The sequence below is a fragment of the Otolemur garnettii genome, unplaced genomic scaffold (genome assembly GCF_000181295.1).
Source record: "Otolemur garnettii isolate 467f Iridium unplaced genomic scaffold, OtoGar3 scaffold00063, whole genome shotgun sequence".
NCBI lineage: Eukaryota > Metazoa > Chordata > Mammalia > Primates > Galagidae > Otolemur > Otolemur garnettii.
In genome coordinates this window covers 8,155,190-8,181,741 of record NW_003852458.1, presented here as the reverse complement: position 1 = coordinate 8,181,741, position 26,552 = coordinate 8,155,190, and the positions used below count along the sequence as shown (strand labels likewise).

General features: G+C 40.6%; 1 protein-coding gene across 1 annotated transcript; it reads right to left on the bottom strand.

Moving 5' to 3' along the window:
* Positions 1-6,985: 6,985 nt before the first annotated feature.
* PTGER4 (prostaglandin E receptor 4) lies at positions 6,986-20,823 on the bottom strand. The gene is made up of 3 exons (XM_003792951.3): positions 20,304-20,823; positions 18,945-19,931; positions 6,986-8,882 (listed from the first exon to the last, which is right to left on the bottom strand). The coding sequence occupies exons 2-3, from the start codon at positions 19,815-19,817 to the stop codon at positions 8,283-8,285; spliced, it is 1,473 nt and encodes a 490-aa protein (XP_003792999.1). The 5' UTR covers positions 19,818-19,931; positions 20,304-20,823; the 3' UTR covers positions 6,986-8,282.
* Positions 20,824-26,552: the final 5,729 nt, after the last annotated feature.

Here is a 26,552-nt window from a genome sequence, read left to right as displayed (position 1 = left end):
GTATATGGGGTCAGCGCCCTACCCACTGAGCCACAGGCACCGCCCACAAATTCAGTTTTAAAAATAGTCATAATGTAAATGATAGCTGGGTCAAAGAAGAAATTAAGAAGGAAATCACCAAATTTTTGGAGCAAAATGATAACGAAGACACAAATTATCAAAACCTGTGGGATACTGCAAAGGCAGTCCTATGAGGAAAATTTATAGCATTGGAGGCCTTCATCAAGAAAACAGAAGGAGAAGAAGCCAACAACTTAATAGATCATCTCAAGCAACTGGAAAAGGAAGAACATTGCAACCCCAAACCCAGCAGAAGAAAAGAAATAACCAAAATTAGGGCAGAATTAAATGAAATTAAAAACAAAAGAATCATTCAGAAGATCAATGAAACAAAAAGTTGTTTTTTTGAAAAGATTAACTTTTGATAATCTTTGATAATTGTGGTTTATCTTTATAATTGATAAACCTTTGGCCAACCTAACCAGAAATAGAAAAGTAAACTCTCTAATATTGTCTATCAGAAACTATAAAGGAGAAATAACAACAGACACTTCAGAAATTCAAAAAATCCTCAACTATTACTACAAAAATCTCTATTCCCAGAAATATGAAAATCTGAAGGAAATGGACCAATACCTGGAAGCATGCTGCCTTCCTAGACTCAACCAGAAAGGATTAGAAATGTTGAATAGACCTATATCAACCACTGAAATAGCATCAATAATACAAAATCTCCCTAAAATGAAAAGTCCAGGATAGATGGTTTTACATCTGAATTCTATTAAACCTTTCAAGAGGAACTAGTACCTATATTATACAACGTTTTCCAAAGCATAGAAAAAGAAGGAATACTTCCCAACACATTCTATGAAGCAAATATCACCCTGATCCTCAAAGCAGGAAAGGATCCAACAAAGAAAGAAAATTATAGAATAATATCATTAATGAATATTGATGCAAAAATATTCGATAAGATCTTAGCAAACAGAATTCAACAACATCAAAAAAATTATACACCATGATCAAGTTGGTTTTATTCCAGGGTTATAGGGTTGGTTCAATATAACACAAATCTATAAACATAATACATCATGTCAATAAAATAAAAAGCAAAGATCATATGATTCTCTCAATTGACACAGAAAAACCCTTTGATAATATCCAGCATCCTTTCATGATCAGAATTCTTAAGAAAATGGGCATAGAAGGGACATTTCTTAAACTAATAGAGGCCATCTACAGCAACTCCATAGCCAATATCATATTGAATGGTGTAAAATTGAAAACATTTCCACTCAGATCAGGAATGAGGCAAGGATGCCCACTGTCTCCACTGCTATTCAACATAGTAATCGAAGTCTTAGCCATCACAGTCAGGCAAGTAACTCCAGTAAAATCAAGGGTATCCAAATAGAGTCAGAGGAGATCAAACTCTCACTCTTTGCTGATGATATGATCCGGTACCTGGAAAATTCCAGGGACTCAACCTCAAAACCCTTAGAAGTGATCAAGGGATATAGCAGCATCTCAGGATACAAAATCAATACTTACAAGTCAGTAGCTTTTATATAAGCCAATAATAGTCAAGCTGAAAAAACAATCCAGGACTCCCTTTTGCCAAAGAAGATGAAATATTTGGGAGTTTACCTAACAAAAGACATGAAAGATCTCTATAAGGAGAACTATGAAACTCTGAAAAAATTAGCTGAAGACATTAACAAATAGAAAAACATATGCTCATGGCTGAGAAGAATCAACATTGTTAAAATGTTCATACTACCCAAAGCAATCTACAGATTTAATGCAATCCCTATTAAAGCACCATTGTCATACTTTAAAGATCTTGAAAAAATAGTACTTCACTTTATATGGAATCAGAAAAAATCTCAAATAGCAAATACATTACTCAGAAATAAGAACAATTCAGGAGGTATCACATTACCAGACTTCAGCCTATACTACAAATCTATAGTGATCAAAACAGCATGGTACTGGCACAAAAACAGAGCAGTAGATTTATGGAACAGAATAGAGAACCAACTACTTATTGCCATTTTATCTTCAACAAGCCTATCAAAAATACTCAGTAGGGTAAAGACTCCCTATTTAACAAATGGTGCTGGGTGAACTGGCTGGCAACTTGTAGAAGATTCAAACTGGACCCCCACCTTTCACCATTAACAAAAATTGATTCTCAATGGATAAAAGATTAAACTTAAGACATGAAACTAAAAAAATACTAGAAGAGAGTGCAGGGAAAACACTTGAAGAAATTGGCCTGGGAGAATATTTTATGAGGAGGGCCCCGTGGGCAATTGAAGCAACACCAAAAATACAATACTGGGATCTGATCAGACTAAAAGCTTTCACATAGCCAAGAGCACAGTAAGTAAAGCAAACAGACAACCTTCAGAATGGGAGCAAATTTTTGCAAGTTATGCTTCTGACAAAAGTCTGTTAACTAGAATCTACAGACAACTCCAACTAATCAATAACAAAAGAATAAATAACCCCATTTCTATGTGGGCTAGACAATGAAACAAACTTTTCGGATGAAGACAGGTGCATGGCCTACAAACACATGAAAAAATGGTCATCATCCTTAATCATCAGAGAAATGCAAATCAAAACCACTTTGAGATATCATCTAACTCCAGTAAGATTAACCCACATCACAAAATCCCAAAACTACAGATGTTGGCATGGATGGGGAGAGAAGGGAATGCTTCTACACTGCTGGTGGGAATGCAAGGTAATATGACCTTTTTGGAAAGAAGTTTGGAGAACACTGAAGGAAATAAAAGTAGACCTACCGTTCGATTCTGCAATTCCTCTATTAGGAATCAAAATTATTTTACAACAAAGACATTTGCACCAGAATGTTTATTGCAGCCCAATTCATAATAGCCAAAACATGGAAACAGCCCAAATGCCCATTGACCCATGAATGGATTGACAAATTATGGTTTATGTACACTGTGGAATACTATGCAGCCATAAAAGATGGAGACTTCACATCTTTTATGTTTACCTGAATGGAGCTGGAAGATATTCTTCTTAGTAAAGTATCCCAAGAATGGGGGGAAAAAGTATCCAATGTACTCAATACTACTGTGAAATCAATATATGATCACCTACACCTGCATATGAATGGCAAACCATAACTATAGTCCATAAAGTAGAAGGGAAGAGGCGAGAGAGGGGAGGGGAGGGGGGACATGGGAGGAGGAAGGATATTTGGGGGGACCTCACCTAATGTGCATGATGCAATGGTACATTTCAAAACTATTAAGAAATGAGTATAATTGTGATGGATGTGTTACTTAGTTCAATCTAAGAATTTCACATTGTATACCAAAGCAGTACCCTGAACCCTATAAATGCATCAATGTAAAAAGTTATGATTTAATAAAAAATAATTTAAAAAATGGTCATAATGTAGCTGTTACTCATTATGCCACATTGGGTATTAGTGTGGTTTGATTAAATCAGGTCCAAATAGTGCATTTGTTAATATGTTTCTTTGTCCTTTATACTCTATGGATTCTCCTTCCTCTTTTTGTTTTTCAAATTATTATTTTTAAAACTGGATCATGTGTCCTTTAGAATTTTTCACATTTGCTATCTTGGTTGTTGCAATACATCTGATGTCATCAATGCTCCTCTGTATCCATGTTCTCTATAAATTAGTACTTATACACAATTTATCAAATTCATTCAATTTTTTGACAAAAGTCCTTCGTGGGTGGCTTTGGGTACTTTCACTGAGTTCCGTATTTCTGGCTCCCTCTTTCTCTCTGCAGTGTCAGGGGCTACTGACTACCATCGCCTAGGGCCATTATTTCATGAGAGGCTGCAACATGGTGGTCATTCTGTTAGCCTTGTGGTGAAAAAAAATCTTTAAAGAAAAACTTTCTCTCAAAACAAAGAGAGAAATAAGTATATGTACTATTTCTGCCTCCATTCTTAGTATCATTATTTATAATTTTTGTTTTAATGTATGTCTGATATTTAATATGACTGATTATTTCAAATAATCGAGTTCAGCTCATATATTGTTTCTTTTGCCTCTCTCTTAATACTTTCTCTCAAATCATGCATCAACTATTTTCTTATGCGGGAAAACAATTTATATAATAAAAGGTAGTTTGTACGGTAAAGCTTATTTTTTTCTCCATTACTTTTGAAAATATGAGCGAGTTGGTTCCCCAGCATCCTCTAAACATCACCAATGAGGTGATTTGTTTTGTTGTATTTTTACAAAATCATGCACTGAGACATATTTGTTTCAATTTCTGTACTTGGTGTTCTTATTGATGGTGAACTCTAGTCCTGAAGTGTCGTTGATAATGGTAAGTTCATTTTTCAAATAGTGGTATTAGTTTTACAATCCTACCAAACAGTACATGAAATTTTCTGAGTATACTTAGTATCTTCAGATTTCAGAATTTTTGCAAATATGACTGGAGTCTAAGGGTATGTGGTTTCACTGCTCTTTCTTCATTAAAAAAAATTTTTTTAAACATTAACTATTGATTTCTTGCCATACATAATTATGGTAAATGCTCTCTTACATTCCATAAGTATTTGTACTATTTCTGCCTTCATTCCTAGTATCATTATTTATAATTTTGGTGTCAATCTATGTTTGATATTTAATATGACTGATTATTTCAAATAATCGAGTTCAGCTCATATATTGTTTATTTTGCCTTTCTTGTACCTCTGTTATTAATGGATTAAGTAATTGCTCTTTTTTTGTTGTTATTCTTCAGTTTTCCATATTACTAATACTAATTTTCTCCTGGCTATCTAATAGAACCATAATACTCTACTCAGTATTACCAAACATCGCATAATCTGTTAATCCTCCTCTCCTGCCCTAGGCTGGTTTCATTGGACTTTTGTGAAATTTTCTGCAGAGCTGTTGCCTTGAGCTCTCTTTCCTCCTTGGTCTTGGAATTCTCTTTGCTGCTTCTTTGTGTTAAATCCTGTTTCACCTTTTCTCAAGAAGGAGACATACTTTGCTAAGAGTTCAGATTTTAGTGTGTGGAGTTGCTGTGGTTAAAAGTTCTTAGGATTGAGGTATATTTGGTGTTTTCTCTCTTCTTCAATGGTGGGAAATGGGGTGGATGGTCTGGAAAGGTAACGAATGCGTGAATGGTTGAGCTGTGGATATTGATATACGTGATGTAAGGACCAGAAGCCGGGCTATCTTCCTCTCTTCCTTCCCCCCGAGATACTTTCAGTCTGGGGCTAAAGAAGCAGCTGTGGCTCAGGGAGGCTCCACATGAAGCAATGGGATTGAACGTTCTCTTCGGTTCTGTTTTTCCTCTGGTTCCATTTCTCTGGGGGCAATCATGATAAACTCGGCTTAGTGTGATGTGAGGAGGATGTAAGGTGTGGGGAGTGGTGGAAGAAAGCAAACATCATGGCTTTGTTCTGAAACTAGTGTCCATAGTTTAGGAAAGATGAATGTTGTATGTAATACAGAAAATCTGCATTAGCATTTGAGGCCAGACGGTACAGCTAACAGTAAATATTACTGTGCTGGGGACCTTTGTGTTTGTGGCTCTAAGATAAAGCTTGTAGAGAAGGCTGGCTGTGAGTTGGAAAAGGATTCTTGTATTCAATGGCCTCCTGGTCAAAGTCCCACTTTAATAAAACTACTTACCTCCCTATCTTTTCCAACATATGTGACCTGGTTGATTAGGTTGTCTGAGGTGCAAGAAGTTGTTAAAATACTAGGTGGGGTTGAATACTGGCCAATTAGACAATCAGGACTTTCCTGCATAGAAAATTTGAAACTCTCTAAGTTGTCTAGCACAAGTGTCTTGCAAGAAGAAAGAAAAAAATCTTTGCATTGCATAGCTGTTAAGTCTTACAAATAAATATGGAATAGATGACTGAAACACAATGCTGAAATTCTTTTTTCCTTGGCTGCTATTTTAAGATAAGCCAGATTCAAAAATGAAACAGACATATGCCCCCCACATTCATTTATCGAAAGAATTACCTCCTTTAAGGAGGCAATTAAGGTTAAATGAGGTTATAAGGAGCCTACTTCAATATGACTGGTGTCCTAATGAGGAGAGAGAAATACCAGGGAGATGCACATCTAGAGAAAAGTCCATGTGAGGACACCGTCTATAAGCCAAGGAGGAAGGTCTCAACAGACACTAACCCTGATGTCACCTCGGTCTTGGGCCTCCAGCCTCCACAACATTGAGAAAGTAAGTTTTTGTTGTTTAGGTCACCCAGCTGCTGCTGTGGTTTTTTGCTGTTGTCATTGTTTTGGTTTTTTGAGATAGGGTCTTTTTCTGTCACCCCAAAAGAGTGCAGTGGTGTCATCGTAGCTCACTGCAACCTCAAGCTTCTGGGCTCAAGTGATCCTCTTGCCTCAGCCTCCCAAGTAGCTGGGCCTATAGGTACCCACGACAATATCCAGCTGCTTTTTTTTTTTTTTTTCAGCTTATTTTTTCATTTTTAGTAGAGATAAGATCTCAGTCTTGCTCAGGCTGATTGCAAACTCCTGAGCTCAAACAATTCTTCTGACTCAGCCTCCTAGGGTGCTAGGCGTGAGCTTTCTTGCCGAGCCTACTATATATTGCTACAGCAGCCTTAGCCATCTAATGCTGGCATATAAGCCAATTAAAATACAAACAAAAATTAGCATTTAAATATTCAAGAATAGACGTTTAAAATGAGCATTTATGCTAATTGTTTTGGTAATAAGTATTTGGGTCTTTTATATGTAGTGAGCTAAGCATGATAGTGGCTTCACCACCCAAAGAAACTGAGACTTTGAGCAAACACTATTCTCCACTGAGTGGATCCAAGATTTTATACTATTTCTGCAATTTTTCTTTACCTTTAAAGTTCCAAAGTAAATTTCTAAAATTTCAACTTGAAAGGGTATAGATGATGACTGGCAACAAACAAAAACCACACACTTTTTCTCAAACTGAGGACGTGGAACTCAGACTGAATGTATTCATTTATTATAATCTCCAAAATAATTTCAGTTGGTACAACTGCTTAAAACCATATCAATATCAGGCTCAGAATTTACTTACAACCAAGCAATTCACAAAAACACTTTGAGCAACAAAACATGCTTAATATTTCTTTGAGAAAGTTCCTTCACATATGTGTACAGTATCACTGGGTTTTACACAAAACTGTTAGGACGTGACCTTTAGGTGCCCAAATCCCGCACCCGTGACGTACATGAAAGGCTGATTTAATCACATTTGAGATCCTTCCACATCTCAAAATGAAGGTCTTTCTTGTGCACTGTGACTTACTCTTAGATGTTAAAGGATCTTCTAGGTCATCCATGCACATGTTTGGAGGGAAAACAAGCTGTTTAGACTTTTATCTTACACACTTCAATTATGGGTTATTTATGAAAGACTTAAAAAAAAGTTTCTGTTGTTTCAAAAAGTACCAATTAGTGGGGGGGAAAGTTGAAAATGTTTACTAGCATGTTAGGTTCTCCTGAAATCACAGTTTCCTGGATAAATAAGTATATTACCACTAAAACATTTTCACTATGTGTTTTATACATTGCTTGGAAAGAACTTTAATAGTTTGGTCTATAATTTTCACATCTTAAATAGCATTTTTTTCCTTTGATAATATTAAACTCTTCATTTAAAAAATTTATATCTATTTTATAGATACTAGTCTTATTGTGAATGTTCAACACCTTGGCCTGAAATTGTTTATGAAAAATATCTAACATCTGCAACTTCAGCTGGTTATACTGGGAGGAGAGGGGTTACCATCATTGTATTATACCTTGTATTAACCACAAACCTTCTCACAGAGAAGAAAATACTTTAAATACCTTAAATCATATTTACAACAATAAAAATTCACATTTCATGCTTTAGTGAGACACTTAAATCATCTATAAGGTAGTCCTCATAGTTCATTGGAATTAGAGCCCTTCCAGTAACTGGGCTTCGGCTGGGTGCCAGGGATAAAGTCCAGATGTTATGAAAACAGCCAAGCTCCTTCCATCCTCCTATCCAGTAGAAAAAGTCGATCTTTCTAGCGAGCAAGTTGTGACCACAATCCCGTGTCAATGTGCGGTCTCAGCCAAAGTGCTTCAATCCTTGGGACCCGTGTGAATCAACTTGATTGTCTGAAAAGTGCTCAAAAGCCTCTAATGTGAGTTGTGGAATGGACATAGCCCTTCTGAGCCCAGCCAAATGCTTCCTTTCTTTGTCTATTGCACAGCTTCCCAGACAGTGCTGTATTTCTTCCCTTTGCTACTATATACATTTTTCAGACAAGTTCAGTGTTTCACAGGGAAAAGTGACGTGCAGGGAGCTCCCTTTCAGGGCAGGCCCAGCCCCGCTGCTCCCGTTAACCTCATCCACTAGCAAAACACTCTCAGAGTCCTGCCCCTGTGAGGAGTCTGAGGTCTCTGATATTCGCAAAGTCCTCAGTGAGGTGGTATCTGTCTGGGTCAGGCCCGTGCCAGGAACGCCTGGAAGAAAATTCCTGCCTCCAAGGCCGTTTTCACTGAGGTCAGGCAGTGACAGGTCTGGCAGGAGGGTCTGAGACGTGCTGCTGATCTCCTTCAGCTCCCGGGAGAGGAAGGAGCGCGAGTGGCCAGACATGGCAGAAGATGTCCTTCGACTGTCTGAGCAGGGCTGTCCTGAACGTTCTCGGCGGGACCCGCCAATGCGACAGAAGAGGCATTTGATCTTCTCGATTGCTTTACTCAGCACTGTCTTCCGCAGGAGGATGTATATCCAGGGGTCCAGGATGGGGTTCACAGAAGCGATTCGGATGGCCTGCAAGTCTGGGTTTTTACTGACTTCTCGCTCCAAGCTTGGCTGATATAACTGGTTGATGAACACTCGCACCTGCATAAATGAGATACACACGTTTAGATTTTATCATTAATAAGTTGGGAAAACATTTCAATTCTATGTCTACTTTAGCAACACTAGGTAGCTACCCTCTCTTGTGATAAGGTTCAAGAAAAGAGCAGCCTAAATAATCAGCCTCAGAAAACCCAGTGATTGTGAAAATACAGTTACATGTTTTGAGCTATTATGATTTTAAATATTTAAAATATTATTTTTATTTTTATTTATGTTTTTGTTGTTGTTGAGACAGAGTCCTACCCTATGCTCTGAGCAGAATGCAATGGCATCATAGCTCACTGCAACCTCAGACTCAGGCTGTGGGCAACCTCTGCCTGAGTTTCCAGAAGTCACTGGGATTATAGGTGCTCACTACGTCACCCGACTGGGTTTTTCCATTTTTTTTAGGAGTTGGGATCTCACTCTCATTCAGGCAAGTCTGGAACTCCCAAGCTCAAGCGATTCTCCCTTCTCAACCTCCCACAGTGCTGGGATTACAGGCGTGAGCCACCGTGTTTTGAATATCTTCCCTAGATCAAAGATGGTCAAGGAAGGACATAAGATTTCAAATGAGCTTGCCCCATGAGCAAAGTCATGGTCAAAGTCATGAGCAAAGATGGTTACAAAAATACAATCTGAGCGGAAGTAACATGCACATAGTCTCCTTGAAAAGCTGTTTGTTTACTTCATTTCTGTAAGTGCTTTGAAGTTTTGCAATTTTAATGAAATGTTCTTTTTTCCTACAGAAGCCACTGATTACCTTTATTTCAGCTTCCATTTTATATAATTTAAACGAAACTAACTTAGTAAGTCAACTAACTATCTAACGATAACAGAAAAGCCAAGATTCCTTTATTCCAAGTCTAGACAAAACATGCTAGACACTTTTAAACCAACATCAGGATTTCCGATCATAGCAAATAAATACAATTTTTAAAATTTTCTCTATGACTCGGTTACCCAGTTGTAATGATGATAATGGGTGAGTAGGAGTTTGGTGGATGAGTGAGAGTTTGCTAAATATAGAAAGAAGGACATAAGATTTCTAATAGAGGTCGGGCCATGTGGAAAGTCATGAAAGAATGAAATGATATTCAATGTCTGGGAACTTCAAATGATTCAGCAAAGACAGCATGAAGTTGTGTAAACTTAAGGAAGATCATCATTTTATTCTTTAAAGGAAAATACACTTGTTAAATACACACTCTCAAATTTACTCTTAAAGTTCTGATTTTTTGCCTAGACTTTCTGATGCTACTAGGATCATTTATATAAAAATCTCATCTGTAAGATGACTGCCATCTGTCTTTGGTAATTATTTGGTAAATTATCACTTGCCTTTAGTAATTGTTTTAGGTTATGGAGAAGAGGTTGAGTCTCGCAGCCAAGGAAGATGCACAGAAACCATAAAAAGGAGTAAGCAAGAACTCACTGAAGCATCAGTGGGGCCATGTAACTAGGACCAAATAATATCTCTAACAAGCCTCGAGGACATCACTACCTCACAGTGTCATAGTGAATGACTCATGGTGTATGAATCACCAAGAAAGGGTAGGAATAGTTTAGTTGAGGATGGTAAGTGGCAATTCCAACAGGAAAAGGTGACTTATTGACCAGTTAAGTGCTTTGTTTTGGCACTCATCAGATGTGACCATATTTCAGTAGGGATATTTTAAGAGATTTATAACAATTTGGATTAAAGAAGAAAATTTAAAATGTTTAAAGAAAAAATTTAATGAATCTGAAAAATTCAACTCCTATGAAACCTATTCAGGATGATGCTGGATCCGTGAGATATAACTGTATTTCTATCTCATCCTTAATTTAGATCTTAATGAGCTATAGGCCCATGATCCTCTATCAAAAGATTTTTGTTGTTTCATTTGTTATTGTTTCGCTGTTATTCTCTCATTTTGTTTTTGGAACTTATTTATTTACAAAGACTGACCTAAGTTTTTGTTAACCTGAACTGAATTAGACTGTGATGCTATTTATAGCATATTTATTCCACAGAGAGTGAATATTTCCTTGTTTTGCTCCAGGAGTACTGTCCCAGTTCTGATGATGATATTATATGCTTTACAGTATTAATGATTACTTTTCTAAAAGCCAAGAAATTGTGAATTCTGAAACATACTTGCCCCTGAATGTTTTGAGAAGGAATAATGGGCTTGTAAATCTCATAAAATAAATGGTCAGATGACTTTAACTAAGATGAAATGTGTATCTTGATCTCTGAGAGACATCTAAATAATGAACTAGAATGAATAGCAATATATGAAGTCTTAAATCAGTTTTGGAAACTAGGCTGGGATAAACGATAATAGCAAGACACAGCATTTTCTTTTTAAATGTTTACAAAAACTGGCAACTTAGTCTCTTCCTTTCTGCCTGTGAACTGGGAAGTTCCCTTGAGTCTATGGCCATATTCTCAGATGAAGTGTTTCTTACTGAGGCCCAAAAGTTTTGAGGAACCTATCAAGGTCCCTACTTCGGTCCCCCAAAGCTGGTCTGGGCTCCAGATTCCAGTGATCTTTACGTTGCTTTTTCTGTTTGACCAGGCTGAATTTATATTTAAGAATTATTTCCTGACTAGTTAATTATTGGTAAAACTTTTGAGTTATATGTTTTGCTTCCATCACATATTGTATTTCTTAGGGTAGAAGAAATGATTGGATTTAAATATGTTAGAATCAATTCCCGTTCGTCCTCTCTCTCAGGAAATGACCTATGCAGAGGTTTGTGTGAACTTGAGACTTTATGCCACTAGGTGGCAGTGGTGCTCCACTTGAGAGTTTTTGGTACTCAAGTACTTCTCTACGAAGCTTCCCCCAACCCCAAACTATTTTATTTAAAAAATTTTTAAATTATTATGTGTAGAAAATAATTGCATCTTTATAGGGTACATGTGATGTTTTGATATAGGCATACAAATGTGGAAGAATCAAATCAAGGTAAATGGGGTATCCATCACCTCAGGCATTTCACATTTCTTTGTTAGGAACATTCCAACACCAATTTTAGTTATTTTAAAGTGTACTCTAACTTATTGTTGATTATAGTCACTTTGCTGTGCTGTCAAATATTGTTCATTCTAACTATATTCCTGTACCCATCAATCATCCCTACTTTACTCCCCACTCCCTCTGGTAACCATCATTCTACTCTAGGTCTCCATGACATCAATTGTTTTTAACATTTAGCTTCCACAAATCTCTCACATTCTCACTCCTGTGAGGGACCTAAGAAGCATTTTGTACAGGCATCTCTAACTCTCAGAACCGAATCTTGGTTAAGTCTGAATATTGCATTTCTGAGATTTTTAACACTGAGATATTTTGTTACTGCCTGCTTCTCACACCATGATCTCAAAAGAAACATGGTTACTACGAAAGGAAGGAAATTGTGAACAATTAAAATGGAATAAAATTTGTAGTTATGAAACGAATATATTAAGAATTAGCCTTTTATTTCTACATTTCTGTGGCCTTGTAGAAAAGTCAGTGTGTTGTTAAAAAAAATAAATAATGGGTTTTCACAATCAAAGGTGATGAGAAGCAGGTAAAGAATCATCACTTTATCCACGATGGCAGTGAAGTTTGACTTCTATAGAAAGGAATGAAAAGAAACTGTATTAAAAGTATGCTCTATTGGAGTTCCACAGGGAAACGCTTACAAGTACATATGCCACTTAACCCGGTCATTTAATAGCTTTTTGGTAAAGGGCAGTTCACAGAGTAGCAAAAAGTATAGATAGCAAAATTCCAAATTCAAGGAAATACATTCTCAAAAGTTGGCTAATTAGTTATTTGAAAAGAATCAGTATGAGTTATACTTTGCGCTACATTCTCAATGGAGATTTTTATTTAAGTAGAGAAAAAAGCGAGACACAAATAAAAACTACCTTCACTTTGTAACTCACATTGTTTGTTTTGGCTTTTAGGACAGGCCTCACTCTATTGCTCAGGCTAGAGGGAGGTGGTGTCATCATAGCTTACGACAACTCAAACTCCTGGTCCCCAGTGATGTTCTTGCCTCAGTAGCTGGGACTACAGGTGTGCACCATCACACCCTGCTATTTTGGGGTCTATTTTTATGGAGATGGGAGTCTCACTCTGTTTGTTGCTCAGGCTGGTCTTGAACTCCTGGTCTCAAGGAATCCCTTTCCTTCTGCCTCCCAGAGTGGTAGGATGACAGATAAAAGCCATCATGCCCAGCTGCTTATTTTGCAATGTTTGAAGACGTATAGCAACCTCTGCTTCATTTTAAAGGCTACTTGATTTGCTCTGTCCAGAAAAACTCAAGATTCCGATGGGACTATTAAATGCTTTAAAGTCATGCCAGGAAGTGAAAGCTCTTTTCTGGAATTCTCGTCCAACGGCCCTAAACATTACACACAGAAACAAGTTCAGGAAGTTTTCAGTGTTGAAGACTGTACGTCTGATAAAGACAGAATCTCTGAATCAGAAGGAAAAATCTCAAAAACACACTGAATATAAACAATGTCTCTTCTTTCTTCCAGTTTTAAAAGCTAGCCTTTTTCTCAGTAGCTGCTGATTTGTGCAAGTGGTTTGTTGTTAATATTGATATATATTACAATATTCTATACCTTTCGGAGGTTGATTAGAGATTAGGAACATTGAAACATAACTTGGAGAAAATGCAGTAATGTCACAAGAAGGCGTGGCGACAAGAAAGCTGTTAACGAGGGTGTATGTTATAGGTAAATGCCCAAGCTTTAGCATCAAAGAAACCTCTGTCCAAATCCCAGCTCTGCTCCTTAGAATTTTTACAAATTATTAACGTGTTCAGTACAGTGCCTACTATATAATATGAGTATTGGCTCTCATTACTTTGTGGAAGCTTGGCCACTGTGTATCAATAATTGGAAAACTGTAGCGTAGAGGTAACTTTGGGGAGTGAGTCAATGATATGGTATCAGAAACATGTACTTCCTACTTAGTAACAACCTATTTGCTGAGACTGTTGAAACAGTGACAAGATACTTAGTAATGACTGTCAAAATAGTGATGCTTTCCAATAAATGCCAAGATCTGTAATTGGATTTGTGTGTGTGCGCGCTACTTGTTCTGTTCTAAGCACATAAAAGGAATTATCTGTGTGTGCTCAGTTATCTCACTGTTTTGTGAAGAATGCAAAATTGACACAGCTATTACTAGAAGTTCTTACCACTTTTTTTTTTTTTTAAGTAAAGAATAGTAGAAGGAGTTCTCAGTTGGGTAGTGATATAAGAGTTCATTCCTTTGGGGTCACTATCTGCTGGTTTACTGTAGGCAAGTTGCTTAATCTCTACAGGTCAATCTCTACATTGAAAATTTCTTTTCTTTTCTTTTTCAGATAAATGTAAGGGCACAAACAATTAGGTTACAAGGTTTGCATTTGTTAGGCAGAGTCCCTGTTGTGGTTGTATCCCGAGGTGTGTCATATACCCTTACGTTGTGCCCATTAAGTGGGAGCATACAAACTCCCTCCTCCCCTTCCCCATCCCTTAGAATAGACACAGTGAGTTGAAAAATTTTTTAAACTCTCATTGTGAATATTCTAATAGGAGACTGAGGGATCACTTCAGCTCTGAGGGAAAAAAAAATCTCGTTCACAGATATTCAATAAAACCTAAGCTTAACAGTTCAACAAAGCATAGAGAAAAGAGCATTAGGCTAGGACTCACCTATAGCTCCCCAGAAGCTGCAGAATGATCTTATATTCTTTATCTATAGCTGGGGAAACTAATGTGCAGAAAGAGCAAAATTACTTTTCTGCTTTACTTTCCTCCTATTATTATTATTATTATTATTATTGAGACAGGTCTTGCTCCGTTACCCTGGCTAGAGAGCAGTGACATCAGCCCTCCTCACTACAACCTCAGACTCCTGGGCTCAAGTGATCCTCTTTCTTGCTTCAGGCTTCCGAGGAGCTGGGACTGCAGGTTCACACCCATACCACCACACCTGGCTATTTGTTTTTCTATTTTTGGTAGAGACAAGGTCAGGCTTTTGCTCAGGCAGGTCTGGAAGTCCTGACCTTGAGCAGTCCTCTTGCTTCAGCCTCCTAGAGTGCTAGGATTATAGGCATGAGCCACTGTACCCGGCTCTTCCTAGAGCTTTTGCAAGATTCTCTTGAGATGATGGATGTGGAAATACCTTATTTTTATGTGTTACTCAGCAGTCTTCAAGGTACTCCTACTGGGTCTATAATTTTATGTTGTGACTAGAACCTGCTTCTAGGCATTGTTATTTTTTTCTAACTTAGCCAAATTTATTTGAAAAAAATAGTTAAATCCTTTAGAGAGTGCTATAATTGTACCCAAATTTATGGCATTAACTCTTGTAGCTAGAGAAGTGATTTTTTACTTATCTGACATTGCATCAGTTGTTTCATAATCCCACTTCCAGTTTGCCTACAGTAAACAAAAGTGCATCTATTTACATAGTTTTCATCTGCCTTTATAAATTTCTGCTCATCCAATGCTGGTGAAGGTTTGCAGGGGTGTCCAGCCTTTTTTTCTTTTTGGCCACACATTGGAAGAAAAACTGTTGTCTTGGGCCACACGGTAAATATGCATCCCATAACAAAAGATGCTTAGTAATCTCTGCATACATTAGTAATCCCAGCATGCAGCCTGCTTTAGAGGCCATAACAAAGGATGCTTAGTAATCCCTGCATACTTAGTAATCCCAGCATGCAGCCCACCTTAAAGGCCTCAGGTTAGATACCCCTGGGAGAGACAACTAGTTTATAATAAGTAATCAATGTGCATTCACAGGAAACTATTTTCCTAAAGACATAAGTGTTACTCAACCAAGGCAGAAGACTAATCACACTGGCCATTCTACCCCTGACAAAGATGAATATTTACTTCAAAGAAAGAAGAAGAATAGAAAATAAAAGAAATAAACAATTAATATAGCCTCAGCTTGCCTATGGATGGGGGAGATGTCTTTCTAAATCCTATAGGGTAACTAATTTGGCCCAAGGCAAAAGATTTGATTATAATCATTATCTTCGCATCCATTAACAACGGCAAAATTAGGCACCAGAAACTGATCCAGCTACAGCACTTAACACCAGGACTTGAGAGGGCCGTCTTGCTTATTTCTAAAGAACACAATCCCTTTTATTTAAGTATAGACTCCTTCATTTCTTCAGCTTCTCCTATATTTATAAAAACCTGAGACTGTGTATAGAAGCATAGACAAAATTAAAACAGTCTCCTACCCACTAAATCTTGTCATGTGATGTTCCTGGATGTTGTACTTAACCTTCTCTGTTCATTGATTATGACCCACTTCAAAAAATTTTGCAAGTTTAGCACAGTTCCTTGTATGCACAACTAACTTTCCAAACTTTCTCAAATCTCCTTTCTGAGTGTAGTTCTATTTATGAGACATGTATATTTTGCATAACAAGTTAAAATTCTCCTTTTATGCCAAACTCAGCATCAACTACTTTATAAGAGGCACTGTAGCTTGTTCTTTCCTGGTGTCCAGAAGACAAAAACTTGGCTGATTTTCAGTGCCTGCTTATTTTCCTTACGTATTGTGTGAAGATTCCAAACATTCCAGGCAAACCATATTTGCTGTTAGTCTTTCCAAAGCATAAGCGAGTCCAAGGGTTTGTGTGATTTTCCTCAAAAGGGATTATAGATGCACTTGATTTGATAAAGTTAAACTCAGATGCTTCGTTAGTTTCTGTGGATCTGAAGACAGGTCCAACTGCTTTAAATGTCAGAGAGCTCAGAAGCATTTATCTTAAAGTACAGTATCAATATGAGAAACATAAAAGAGAAAGGTGTAAAGGTAAGCCAAGGAAGACTGTCTTGCTGGATAAGCTTCTCTTTTGAATCTTAAATTAACTGGTGAATTGTGGGTGGGTAGTATAATAACCCTATTACTTATCACTAATTTAAAATTCAACTGATTCTGAAATTATTTTAGTAGCCAAAACTAAAGGCTAAAAACTGATGTCACTGCTACTGTTATGATTCCTTATGTCTCACATAAAGGTATGTCAGGGTTTGATTAATGTGACTACTGTTGGACTGAGCTAGTTTCAGTTTTCAGGCTGAGATTACTTACTGTCAACTACAGGCTACTGGCTTTAACAGAGTGGAAAGTGTATCTTGTTAGTTAAAATGTGGTTCATTTGCAAAACACAAATATTGCTCCTATAATTTCTTGCCTCTAGGTCCTCAAATAATTTCAAAGGCTTTGTGGTAAATAGCCCTGAACCTTCGGGCCAGGTCTGCCACTCTAGCCCATACGATGAGTTAAGGCTTGGGTGCCTCTTTGGATGCTGGAGGAAAATCCTTCTTCTGTGGCTGTGTTGGAATCCATAGTTTCACACCTTACCTTTAACTAAAACATGTTTATAAGGTATGTGCATGTTGCTAGCCTCCTAGCTCTAATTCCTCAGTTCCTTAAAATGGGTCTTCTGTAAATAAAAACCATTTACTTTGTCATTTACTGTTCTGTAAAACACAAGGCAGAGGCCAGGGAACTGGGGCCCGGCAGAAGCTGAGCTTCTTCTTTCAACATCTCACTTCATTCTGTGTTGCCGTTATAGACAGTAAAATATATTTATGTGGCTCGAGAGTGACTTAACTTAGTAAATTATACTGGGTCCTGGAATGACTTAAAGGCTCTTCCAGCAAATTATATTTACTTCTGTTTATACAAATTGGCAAGAAGCTACTGTATGCTGGCACTCAGCCACCTCTAAGTTCCTTCCATTTACAGTCACTTTTATCAGAGATACAATATTTTTATACCAACTATCCCTGGATAGTATTAATAAGGGAAAGGAAAGAATAATAGCTCATTAGATGTATTTTTTCTTACTCTCAATTAGCATCAGAAAGAGAAGTCATCTCTTTCTAGTTGTCTAGAATTTACAGGAATGCAGTGTTTTGAGAGATGAACTCAGAACTAGTTACTTTCAAGAGTATGTTCTGACTATCTGCATCTGGGACATTCCATGTTAACCACAGGCAAGGTTTAGAACTAGGCACAGTTTCAACCTTTCTGTTAGTAAAATTTTAAAAGTTAATCCAAAGGCAATTTTAAAGATGCTGTCTTTAAAGTAAAATGCACCAAAACTCAAGCCCACACTGTACAAAGACGGAAATTAGAAGCGTTCTGGAAGGGAGACATGATGTGACATTACTGATCAGGGTTGGAGTCAGATGTCCTAAGGTCCATTAAGAGCTGCAGAGGCTCTGGCTTGACAATCAACAAGACTTCTATCTGTGAACTTCAGTATTGTACCTCTTATGGTTGTTGAGAATTCAAATTCAATACCCCATTGACATGACTCCATAATCAGCCCCCCCCCCCCCAATATTGCTTTCCTGGCCTCTAGACAGAATGAAGGAACTTGCGTCTGGCCATGCCCTGTGTAGGAAAGACCCCTGTCGTGCGCCTTAATTTGTTCTCCCAGGACACACAATGGGAAGAGCAGGAAACCTAGCTTGACGGGAAAATTTCTGTTGGATTAAGCAAGTCATTGTGAGTTAGACTAGTAAAAGTACCTGGTATCCCTTCCAGTCCTAAAATTTGCCATAATCTATGGGGAGGGGTACCCTAAATCCTGCATAAATCAAAACACCAAAGCCCCTGCTCTCTTAAGGAATCGTTTCCACGCGGAGATCATCAGTTTCAGGCTCTGCGGTTCCCAGCGCGCAGTACAGAGGACCAGGCTCAGTCACACTACCGGGGGCTCCCTGTACTTCTAGCCGCGAGGGGCGGGCGGGGTGTTCCCGGAAGCCCCAAAGCCAGTGTCAGGCAGAAGGGGTAAGGGCAGCCCCGTGAGAAAAAGGAACCCAGGCTTTCGGGGAAAGAGACTTGGGGAGGTGGGGGGAAAGCACCTGTTCAGTCCCATTAGGGTCAGGCCTGCCCTGAGAAGCCACGTGTGAGATCCCAGCCCGGCCTGGGGAACACATGTTCACCGCCAGAGAATCAGAGGGGACAGAGAGGAGCGGGAGCCGCAGCGGGAAGGCGGATGCGGGAGAAGTGCCGAACGCGGCCAGCGCGTGTCACTCACCACGAGCGGGATGGAGCAGATGAGCACCACCAGGGAGGTGGCGATGAGCAAGATGACCATCTGGATCTCAGCGCCAGCTATGCGCCGGAAGCTCCGGCGGCGGCGAAAGTCGCAGAGGCGCGGCAGAACAGGGGAGGCGGCGGGGTTGCCCCGGCAGACGACCGAGGTCACCGCCGCGGCGGCCGAGTGGTGCTGCTCAGTGCCCAGCGAGGTGCGGCGCATGAATTGGCGGTGCATGCGGAGCAGCGCGCCGCACACCAGCACGTTGCAGAGCACTGTGGCGAGAATCAGGAAGGAGCTGAAGCCTGCGTACATGTAGGAGAAGGCGGCGTGCGCCGTCACGTTGGTGGTCCAGTCGATGAAGCACCAGGTGTCCGGGTACTGCAGCCGGGAGCTGCCGAGGCCCATGTTGGGCAGCGCGCAGAAGAGCACGTTGGACACATACACCGCGAAGAGCGTGAGGCCCGCCAGCCGCTTGTCCACGTAGTGGCTGTAGAAGTAGGCGTGGTTGATGGCCAGGTAGCGCTCGATGCTCATGGCACAGATGATGCTGAGGCCGGACAGGCCGAAGAACAGCAGGATAAAGGTGCTGTACTCGCACAGCGCCTGTCCCCCGGGCCACTGGCCCTTCATGTACGTGGCGATGGTCACTGGGCTCACCAACAGTGTGCCCAGCAGGTCGGTGACCGCCAGCCCGCATACCAGCGTGTAGAAGGTGGTCTCCTTCTGCTCCTTACGCGACTTGCACAGTACTACGATGGCCACCAGGTTGCCCACCACCCCGAAGATGAACATCACTGCCGGGATGGTCACAGGGCTGTTCAGCTGGCTGGGAATTAAGGAGGCAGACGTATTGACCTCGGGAGTGGACATGATAGTGGCCGGCGGTGCACAGCCGTGGCGTTCCAGGGGAGAGGAGAGACAAGGGCGCTGTGAGCAGAAATGACCACTTGCAAGGTGCTAGACCCCCGCTCGAGAAACGATATGCTGTTGAGACAAGAGGAGCAACTTGATTATACTTCTGGATTTTAGCCACTTACCAGCTGCGGCTACTGCAATCTCTAGGTTCCCAGCGCGCCCTGCCAGCAGCATCGCTCTGCTGACATTAATATTTATAAGCTGATTCTGCCTTCCCTACCCTCCCCCACTCAACTCATTCCACTGCCAAGATGAACAAGACCCATCTCAAGGGAAAAGTAGCTTAAAAGTGTTATTCCCGACAGATTCTGAGTCAATAAAATTCTCACTGAAAGCAAGTTATGGAGGACAATTTGAAAAGTGCACTCTCCCTTCCTTGGCTCCTCGAGACGAGCGCCCGATCTCCGAGCTCTCTACCAGATAAACCCAACCCCAACTCACCTGTAGCAGCTGTAGCGGCGGCAGCCTCAGAAGCCCCCAGGCTGAGGCCTCAGACTTCCTGGACCCTCTTCTAACTTGCCTTCACTCTCGTCCCGCTCAGTCTGGAACTTGCCAAGTCTTTGGCTTCTCGAAGTCAGGTCTCAGTGGCTGCCAATATTTCAGAACTGCGGTCAGAGTGGTCAGCTTTCAAACTCTTGGAAAACAAGGGCAGTGGGATGGATGGGTCAGGGAAGACAGGTCTTGGATTTCTTGTTTAATTTTTTTGTCCTTCCTTCAAAAACGAGTCCTGCAGGTCTAGTCCGCGGGAGGACAGCGTCCAGGTGTGCGGCCGCGCGCGCAGGTGGCACGGAGCCTGGGTTCCTGGCTCCCGCCGCCCTCCTCCCGGCCGCGGGCAGCACTGGAGGCTATCGGAGTTGGCGGCTGCCGCTGAGACCGCTCCTGGAGCCCTGGGGGCGGTTCGGGGTCCACACGGCCTGGGGCTCTGACCTGAGGTTGTTCATCTTCCTCTCTTGCTGCCGGATTTCGAGCTCCCCACCCGCCCTTCCACCCTCTGTACAAACTTTTCTCCTCCTCCAAGTTTCGCTGGTGGGGGCGGAGTCACGGAGCTCGCGGCCCCGACGCCCATTGGCCAGAATGGAAGGGGGCGGAGCCTGTCCTCCCTCCCCGCGCCGGCGAAGTGCCGCGGGGGTGGAGGCGTGACCCGCGCTGCCAGGGGAGGCTCCCGTGGCTTTCCCGCCCTCCGAGGTGCGGAGAAGGAGCAGCCAGCGGAGGCACTGGGAACCGTGGTGATTTCCTGGGCACTTTCTCAGCTACCCCTGAGCTCGGCATCCACTGGGGCCAGCACTGAAACCAGCCACCCTTTCTCCTTATTGCCAGCCGATCTGAGTGGGCCGCAATGACAGGGTCCTGGGAAAGGAGGGAGCTGCTTTGGGACTCTACCTGGGAGCGGCCTGGAGGGAGGCAAGGGTGCGCGTGTGCCCCTGGGCCAGACCTACATGCGCACAGCGGACGGGGTGGGTGGATGGGTGTGTGGGTACCAGGCTTGGGCGGGGAAACAACGAAGAATCCATGCTCTCACCATAAAAGGAGTGAGTTGGCAATGCCCGGCTGCGACTTGTGCTTGGTAGGGCACCCCAGGCAAAAAGGGAGAGGCAGAGAGAGAGAAGACAAGGAGACAGCGACTGCAAAGTCTCTCGGCGCAGGTGCCTTGCGGGCTTGGAGAGAAGTGGCGCGCGGAGACTAGGGTACTAGGGAGAGTGGGTGACAGTGGGCGGTCTCTCCGTCTAGCTGCTGAGACCTTCCCGGGAACTTCTCCGCGGTGACACAGCGAGTAGACTGGGCTTGGGGCCTTGGGCCCCGTTATATTCGCTTTAGGCAACTCCACCACGAATATTCTGAAAGGCTGAAGGAGAAAGTAAAGGGGTTCTCCAGGCAGCGCCTCACGGCTAATTCTTAAGAAAGTCTGTCTGTTCTTCCCTTTGCTCAAAGTTTGGCTTCTTGTCTGGAGGGTAACGGACATGAACATGTATTCATTATTCACTTCTTTCTACTCTTATTTCCTAAAATCCGAACTAAAGATTAAAAAAAGTTGTAAAACTTTATAGTGTCATTATAATGGATTCATCTTTTTTTTTTTTTTTTTTTTTAAGTAAGAGTGTGCGTGCCTTCACACAATTTAAATTCCTGAAGAAACCTCTTCCCATCTGCAGGGCACGTGTATTTTAACATATTACATCTCCTCCTAGGGTAAGGAAATAGCTCCATTCATTTATATGATAATAAGGCGTTCATTTTAAAATGTTATTTCAGGAATGAACAAAACTCCTAGCTGATTTTAAGTTAGTCTCCGTAACAAATGAGTAATCAGAGAAACAAAAGAAGGCATTCCAGATTTCAACTAATTACAGGTCATAACTATCTGGACTCATACCTACCTGCATAAAGCAGCGTATAGAGATATTTTATATGAATATAGCAGTATTCTATAATCTATACTATTTCCTCATAAATATCAGAAGGAAAAACACATACACGTTAGCCGATATAAAAAGAAATGGTAGTGATTGGTCATTTTCTCACAGTCTTTTTTTAGTCACCACTCTAACCGCTGCTGTTGTCTGTGCTTCCTCAGAGCAGTAACGTCTAGGATGATGTCAGCGTAGAAAACAAACACTAGAAAAAAGGAAACTGCATGCTTTGCCCGGCTCCTCACACTGATTTTCTATCACTCTTGTCAGTTGGTCAGTAACTAGATGGAGGGGGAGTTCCTCATACTCATGTTCTGCTAATAAAAATATTATTTTCCATTTTCTTTCCTTTTGAAGCCACAAAATGGAAAACAATTGTTCTGGCACTTGTGAATTTATCACAGCGAAGAGCATATTCAGTATGAAAACCGAGGCTCAGGGCTGAGGTCATTAGTAATGATTACAGGTGTTAACATGTCATAGAAAAGCTGGGTATCAATTGAGCTCTTTTTTTCCCCCTAGTTCTTTAAATTTTATTTTGACAATAGCTTTAGGAATATGGAGAATAAATAAGAATACAATGCTCAGAACTGAAAAATGTATTGAGGATTATCTGCACTCTCTTTTGGTGCAAAGTTCTTAAAATGTAGATTTAGCCTTCAGAGTAGAAGTTGAACGCTTGGGAAACATAATTATTTTATTTTCTTAGTTTGAAAACAGGAACAGTGGATTTTAATTTCCCTTGCACTATGACAAGAATCTGCATTGCAAAAGGAAGGGCAGCATTGCCACAATTATGTGGGCAGTTCTTGTCTTCGTTTATGTGTTTCAATGAAGAGATTTTTACTCTAAACGTTGTTTTCTATTCCCTGCAGTTTCTGCCACAATCCCTACTTCTCTGCACTGGAGGACCTGAGTTTGGCTCTTTAAAATTGTCGTTAAATCCTTACTGAAGGTTTGAACTAGCCCAGGAAATGCCTGACCTATCAATTTGATTGCTCTGTTCAAATTGCTAATTATTTTACTGCTCTTCTGAGTCAATACTTTATGGTAGGAAGCCATTTCAAAGCAAAAGCTACTCAGGGGCTAATAATCACTTTTTTTTTTTTTTTTTTTTTACTAATTGCTTTCACTTTGACTTGGTTGAATTGTCCTTGAATCAAAGGAAATATGGGTTCAACTAACATGAATGGAGAAATAAAGGGGATGATCCCTGGGAGGAAGCAGCAAGATGAATCAGATCTGGCCTCATCCCTAACTATGCTGCAGCTTGCAGAATCTTAGCTCATTCCTGAAACACTAACGTTCATGAGCAGAGCCTGTGCAAATTGTGTTTGCTTTTGTCTTTCACGACAGGCCATGTGGAGACTCCAAACTGAGCGTAAAAGGCATCTGCAGTGCTACAAATAACACAGTGTCCTACACATTTGCCCACCGCACGCTCATCTGGGTGGTTCAGTGGACTACACACATGGCACGAACTTGACCCTGGACATGCAAAGAGGCCCACGATTGTGGTTGTGGCCCCAAGGACAGCCCTCCCTTGTTAGTGGTACATTTCAAATGTGTGGTCTCCTAATTATTTTCATTTTCTAAGCATGAATTTTATGCTGAGTCTAGTGCCTGGAGTTGTCACACATGTCAGTGCTGTGATTAACTCCCTAACATTTTCATGTGGTGACAAATTATTGCTGCGGATGCTGGTCTCCCCCAAGTGATGACTTCAAGCTGCCCCCTGCTCCAGCAAGCATACTTCTCAAAACAATGTCTTTCTCATCTTTTATTTTTTTGGTCCCCCACTCTAGCAAATAATCCATCGCATTCCCATTGTGGATTGGACCAATGGGCAAAAAAAAAGAAAGGAAATTATTTATCTACTGTGGCCCAATTTTAAAAGACACAGGGGTAGAGAGAAAACCTTACTGATTTTACTGATTTAGGGGTCTATTATACAGGGCCTTCTGATTATATCTCAGTTTCTTCTCACACTTGAATTGCTATGTGTTTTAGCGCTTCTGAGGAGTGCTGTAAACACTCCCTGGTTTAACTATCAATACCGGCATCATCTGTAGGTTGAATTAGTTTATCATTTTCTCTAGCACGTTCACGTTTGTGTGCACATGTGACCATATTATAACCCCTTCAGGAGATTAGGTAGGTGTGATAGACACTGCCGTGTCTCAACAAACCCTGTTTCTATTTCCTTTGGAACACGCAGCTGGATGTTAGTTCCCAGACTGGATTCTTGTGGTTAGGTGCAGCCCATGCGGCTGAATTCTGGCCAGGGGAATAGAGGTAGAATAGATGTATGCCATTTATAGACCTGGTCCCTGGAACACCCCCATCTTCAGTGTTCCCTGTCTTTCCTCTTCTGCCAGCAAAATGCAGATCCCTCGTTTATGGCAGAGTCACTAAATAGAAGGTGACTGAGTCCTCCAATGCCTGCAGGGAATGGGGACCTGACTGCAATCTCAGCAACCCTCACTGAACAATGAAGTGAATGAGAAATAACCCACTGCAATTTGAGGGGCTCTTCGTTTTAGCACTTAGTCTCTGTGCTGGCTAACATAGTGTGGTTGGCATCAGCTCACTCCAGTGACTGAGAATGGGAGCACAGAGACACTACATGATGTGCTCCGATGCACAGGAGTTAGTAAGAGTAGCTGAAATTTACCCAGGCTCTGCCAAATGCTAAAATGCATCAGCTAATTCGCATAACAAACCTAAAAGGAAGGTTCTAGGCAGTTGGATGAGCAGACCAAAGTCATTGTCATTGTCATTTAAAAGCACAGCCCAGCATCTGAACCCCTTTCTTATTTGTGGGATATCTCCACTGTGTCATATCCTTTGCAGGCAAGACCTGACTTGCCAGAAGAGAAGCTAAATGGGTTGGTTTCTCTTTTTTCAACCCATGCCAGGGTTTGAGTGTGTAACCTTTGCTTGGCTGATCAAATACTACTCTCCAGATATCTCATTTTGAGGGAATGGCACAAAGACCCAAGAGCAATGCCAGGAGTCATTCACAGTGGCTCTGAGTCTGGCAGTGGCAGTGGCTGTTGGTTGAGGCCTCCTAACTACTCAGGATGGTGTGACATTGGCTGAATTTCCTGCTACCAGCTGGTTGGCTCTTGGCTTGACTGCTGTCTTTCCAGTAATTGCTTTCCTTCTTAAATGGACAATTTTCAGTTTCTGTGGCTTTCAAATAATAGCCCTACCTAGCACAGAGAAGTTGAGTAAATTATGTAAGATCACAGTGCTGATAAATGGCACAGCAAGGATTTTAATCTACGTCTCTCTGATCCCCAAACCTGTAGCCTTTATGTATGTTCCTTAGCTCCAACTGGACCTTCAACCACATAGTTCTCTTTTTTCTCCTCAATGTCATTGGCTTTGGGATAAAGAAAATCTGGATTCAAGGCCATGGTAGGTAAGTTGCCTAAGTCTTGGTGAAAAGGAGTTTTAGCTATAATAAGTAGGTTCTTTTAAAGGCTGAGCATGGTGGCTCACACCTGTAATCCTAGCACTCTGGGAGGTGGAGATGAGTGAATTGCCTGAGCTCATGAGTTTGAGACCAGCCTGAGTAAGAGCAAGACTTTGTCTCGAAAAATATCTGGGCATTGTGTTGGGCACCTGTAGTCCTAGCTACTTGGGAAGGCTGAGGCAAGAGGATCACTCAAGCCCAAGAGTTTGAGGTTGTTGTGAGCTATAATGCCACCATCCTCTACCCAGAGTAACAAAGTGAGACTCTCTCTCTCAAGAGAAGTAGGTTCTTTATAAGATTAAGTGATAAAATTATACAAATAATATGTCAGATATTATATATATCAGATATATATTAATTATATTAATTATATATTAAGTATATATATCTGATATATATAATCCAGTCTTGGCTTGACTGGCTGTCTTTCCAGTAATTGCTTTCTGATCAGATAATTATATATATCTGATATATATATGTTAAAAACCTAATAAATATTGGCCTATTATTATAGTGAGTTGTTAGCGTACACAGTTGTGTTCCCCAAATTCACTTGTAATGAATTATATATATATGTATATATGTATATATATAATAATATATTAAAAACCTAATAAATATTGGCCTATTATTATAGTGAGTTGTTAGCGTACACAGTTGTGTTCCCCAAATTCACTTCTAATGAATTATATGTATATGTATATATGTATATATATAATAATATATTAAAAACCTAATAAATATTGGCCTATTATTATAGTGAGTTGTTAGCGTACACAGTTGTGTTCCCCAAATTCACTT

Coding starts and splice junctions, on each gene's coding strand:
- PTGER4 (XM_003792951.3), bottom strand. CDS start 19,817: ATGTCCACTCCCGAGGTCAATACGTCTGCCTCCTTAATTCCCAGCCAG. Junction 8,883..18,944: donor TCTGCTCCATCCCGCTCGTG/GTGAGTGACACG, acceptor TCATTTATGCAG/GTGCGAGTGTTCATCAACCA.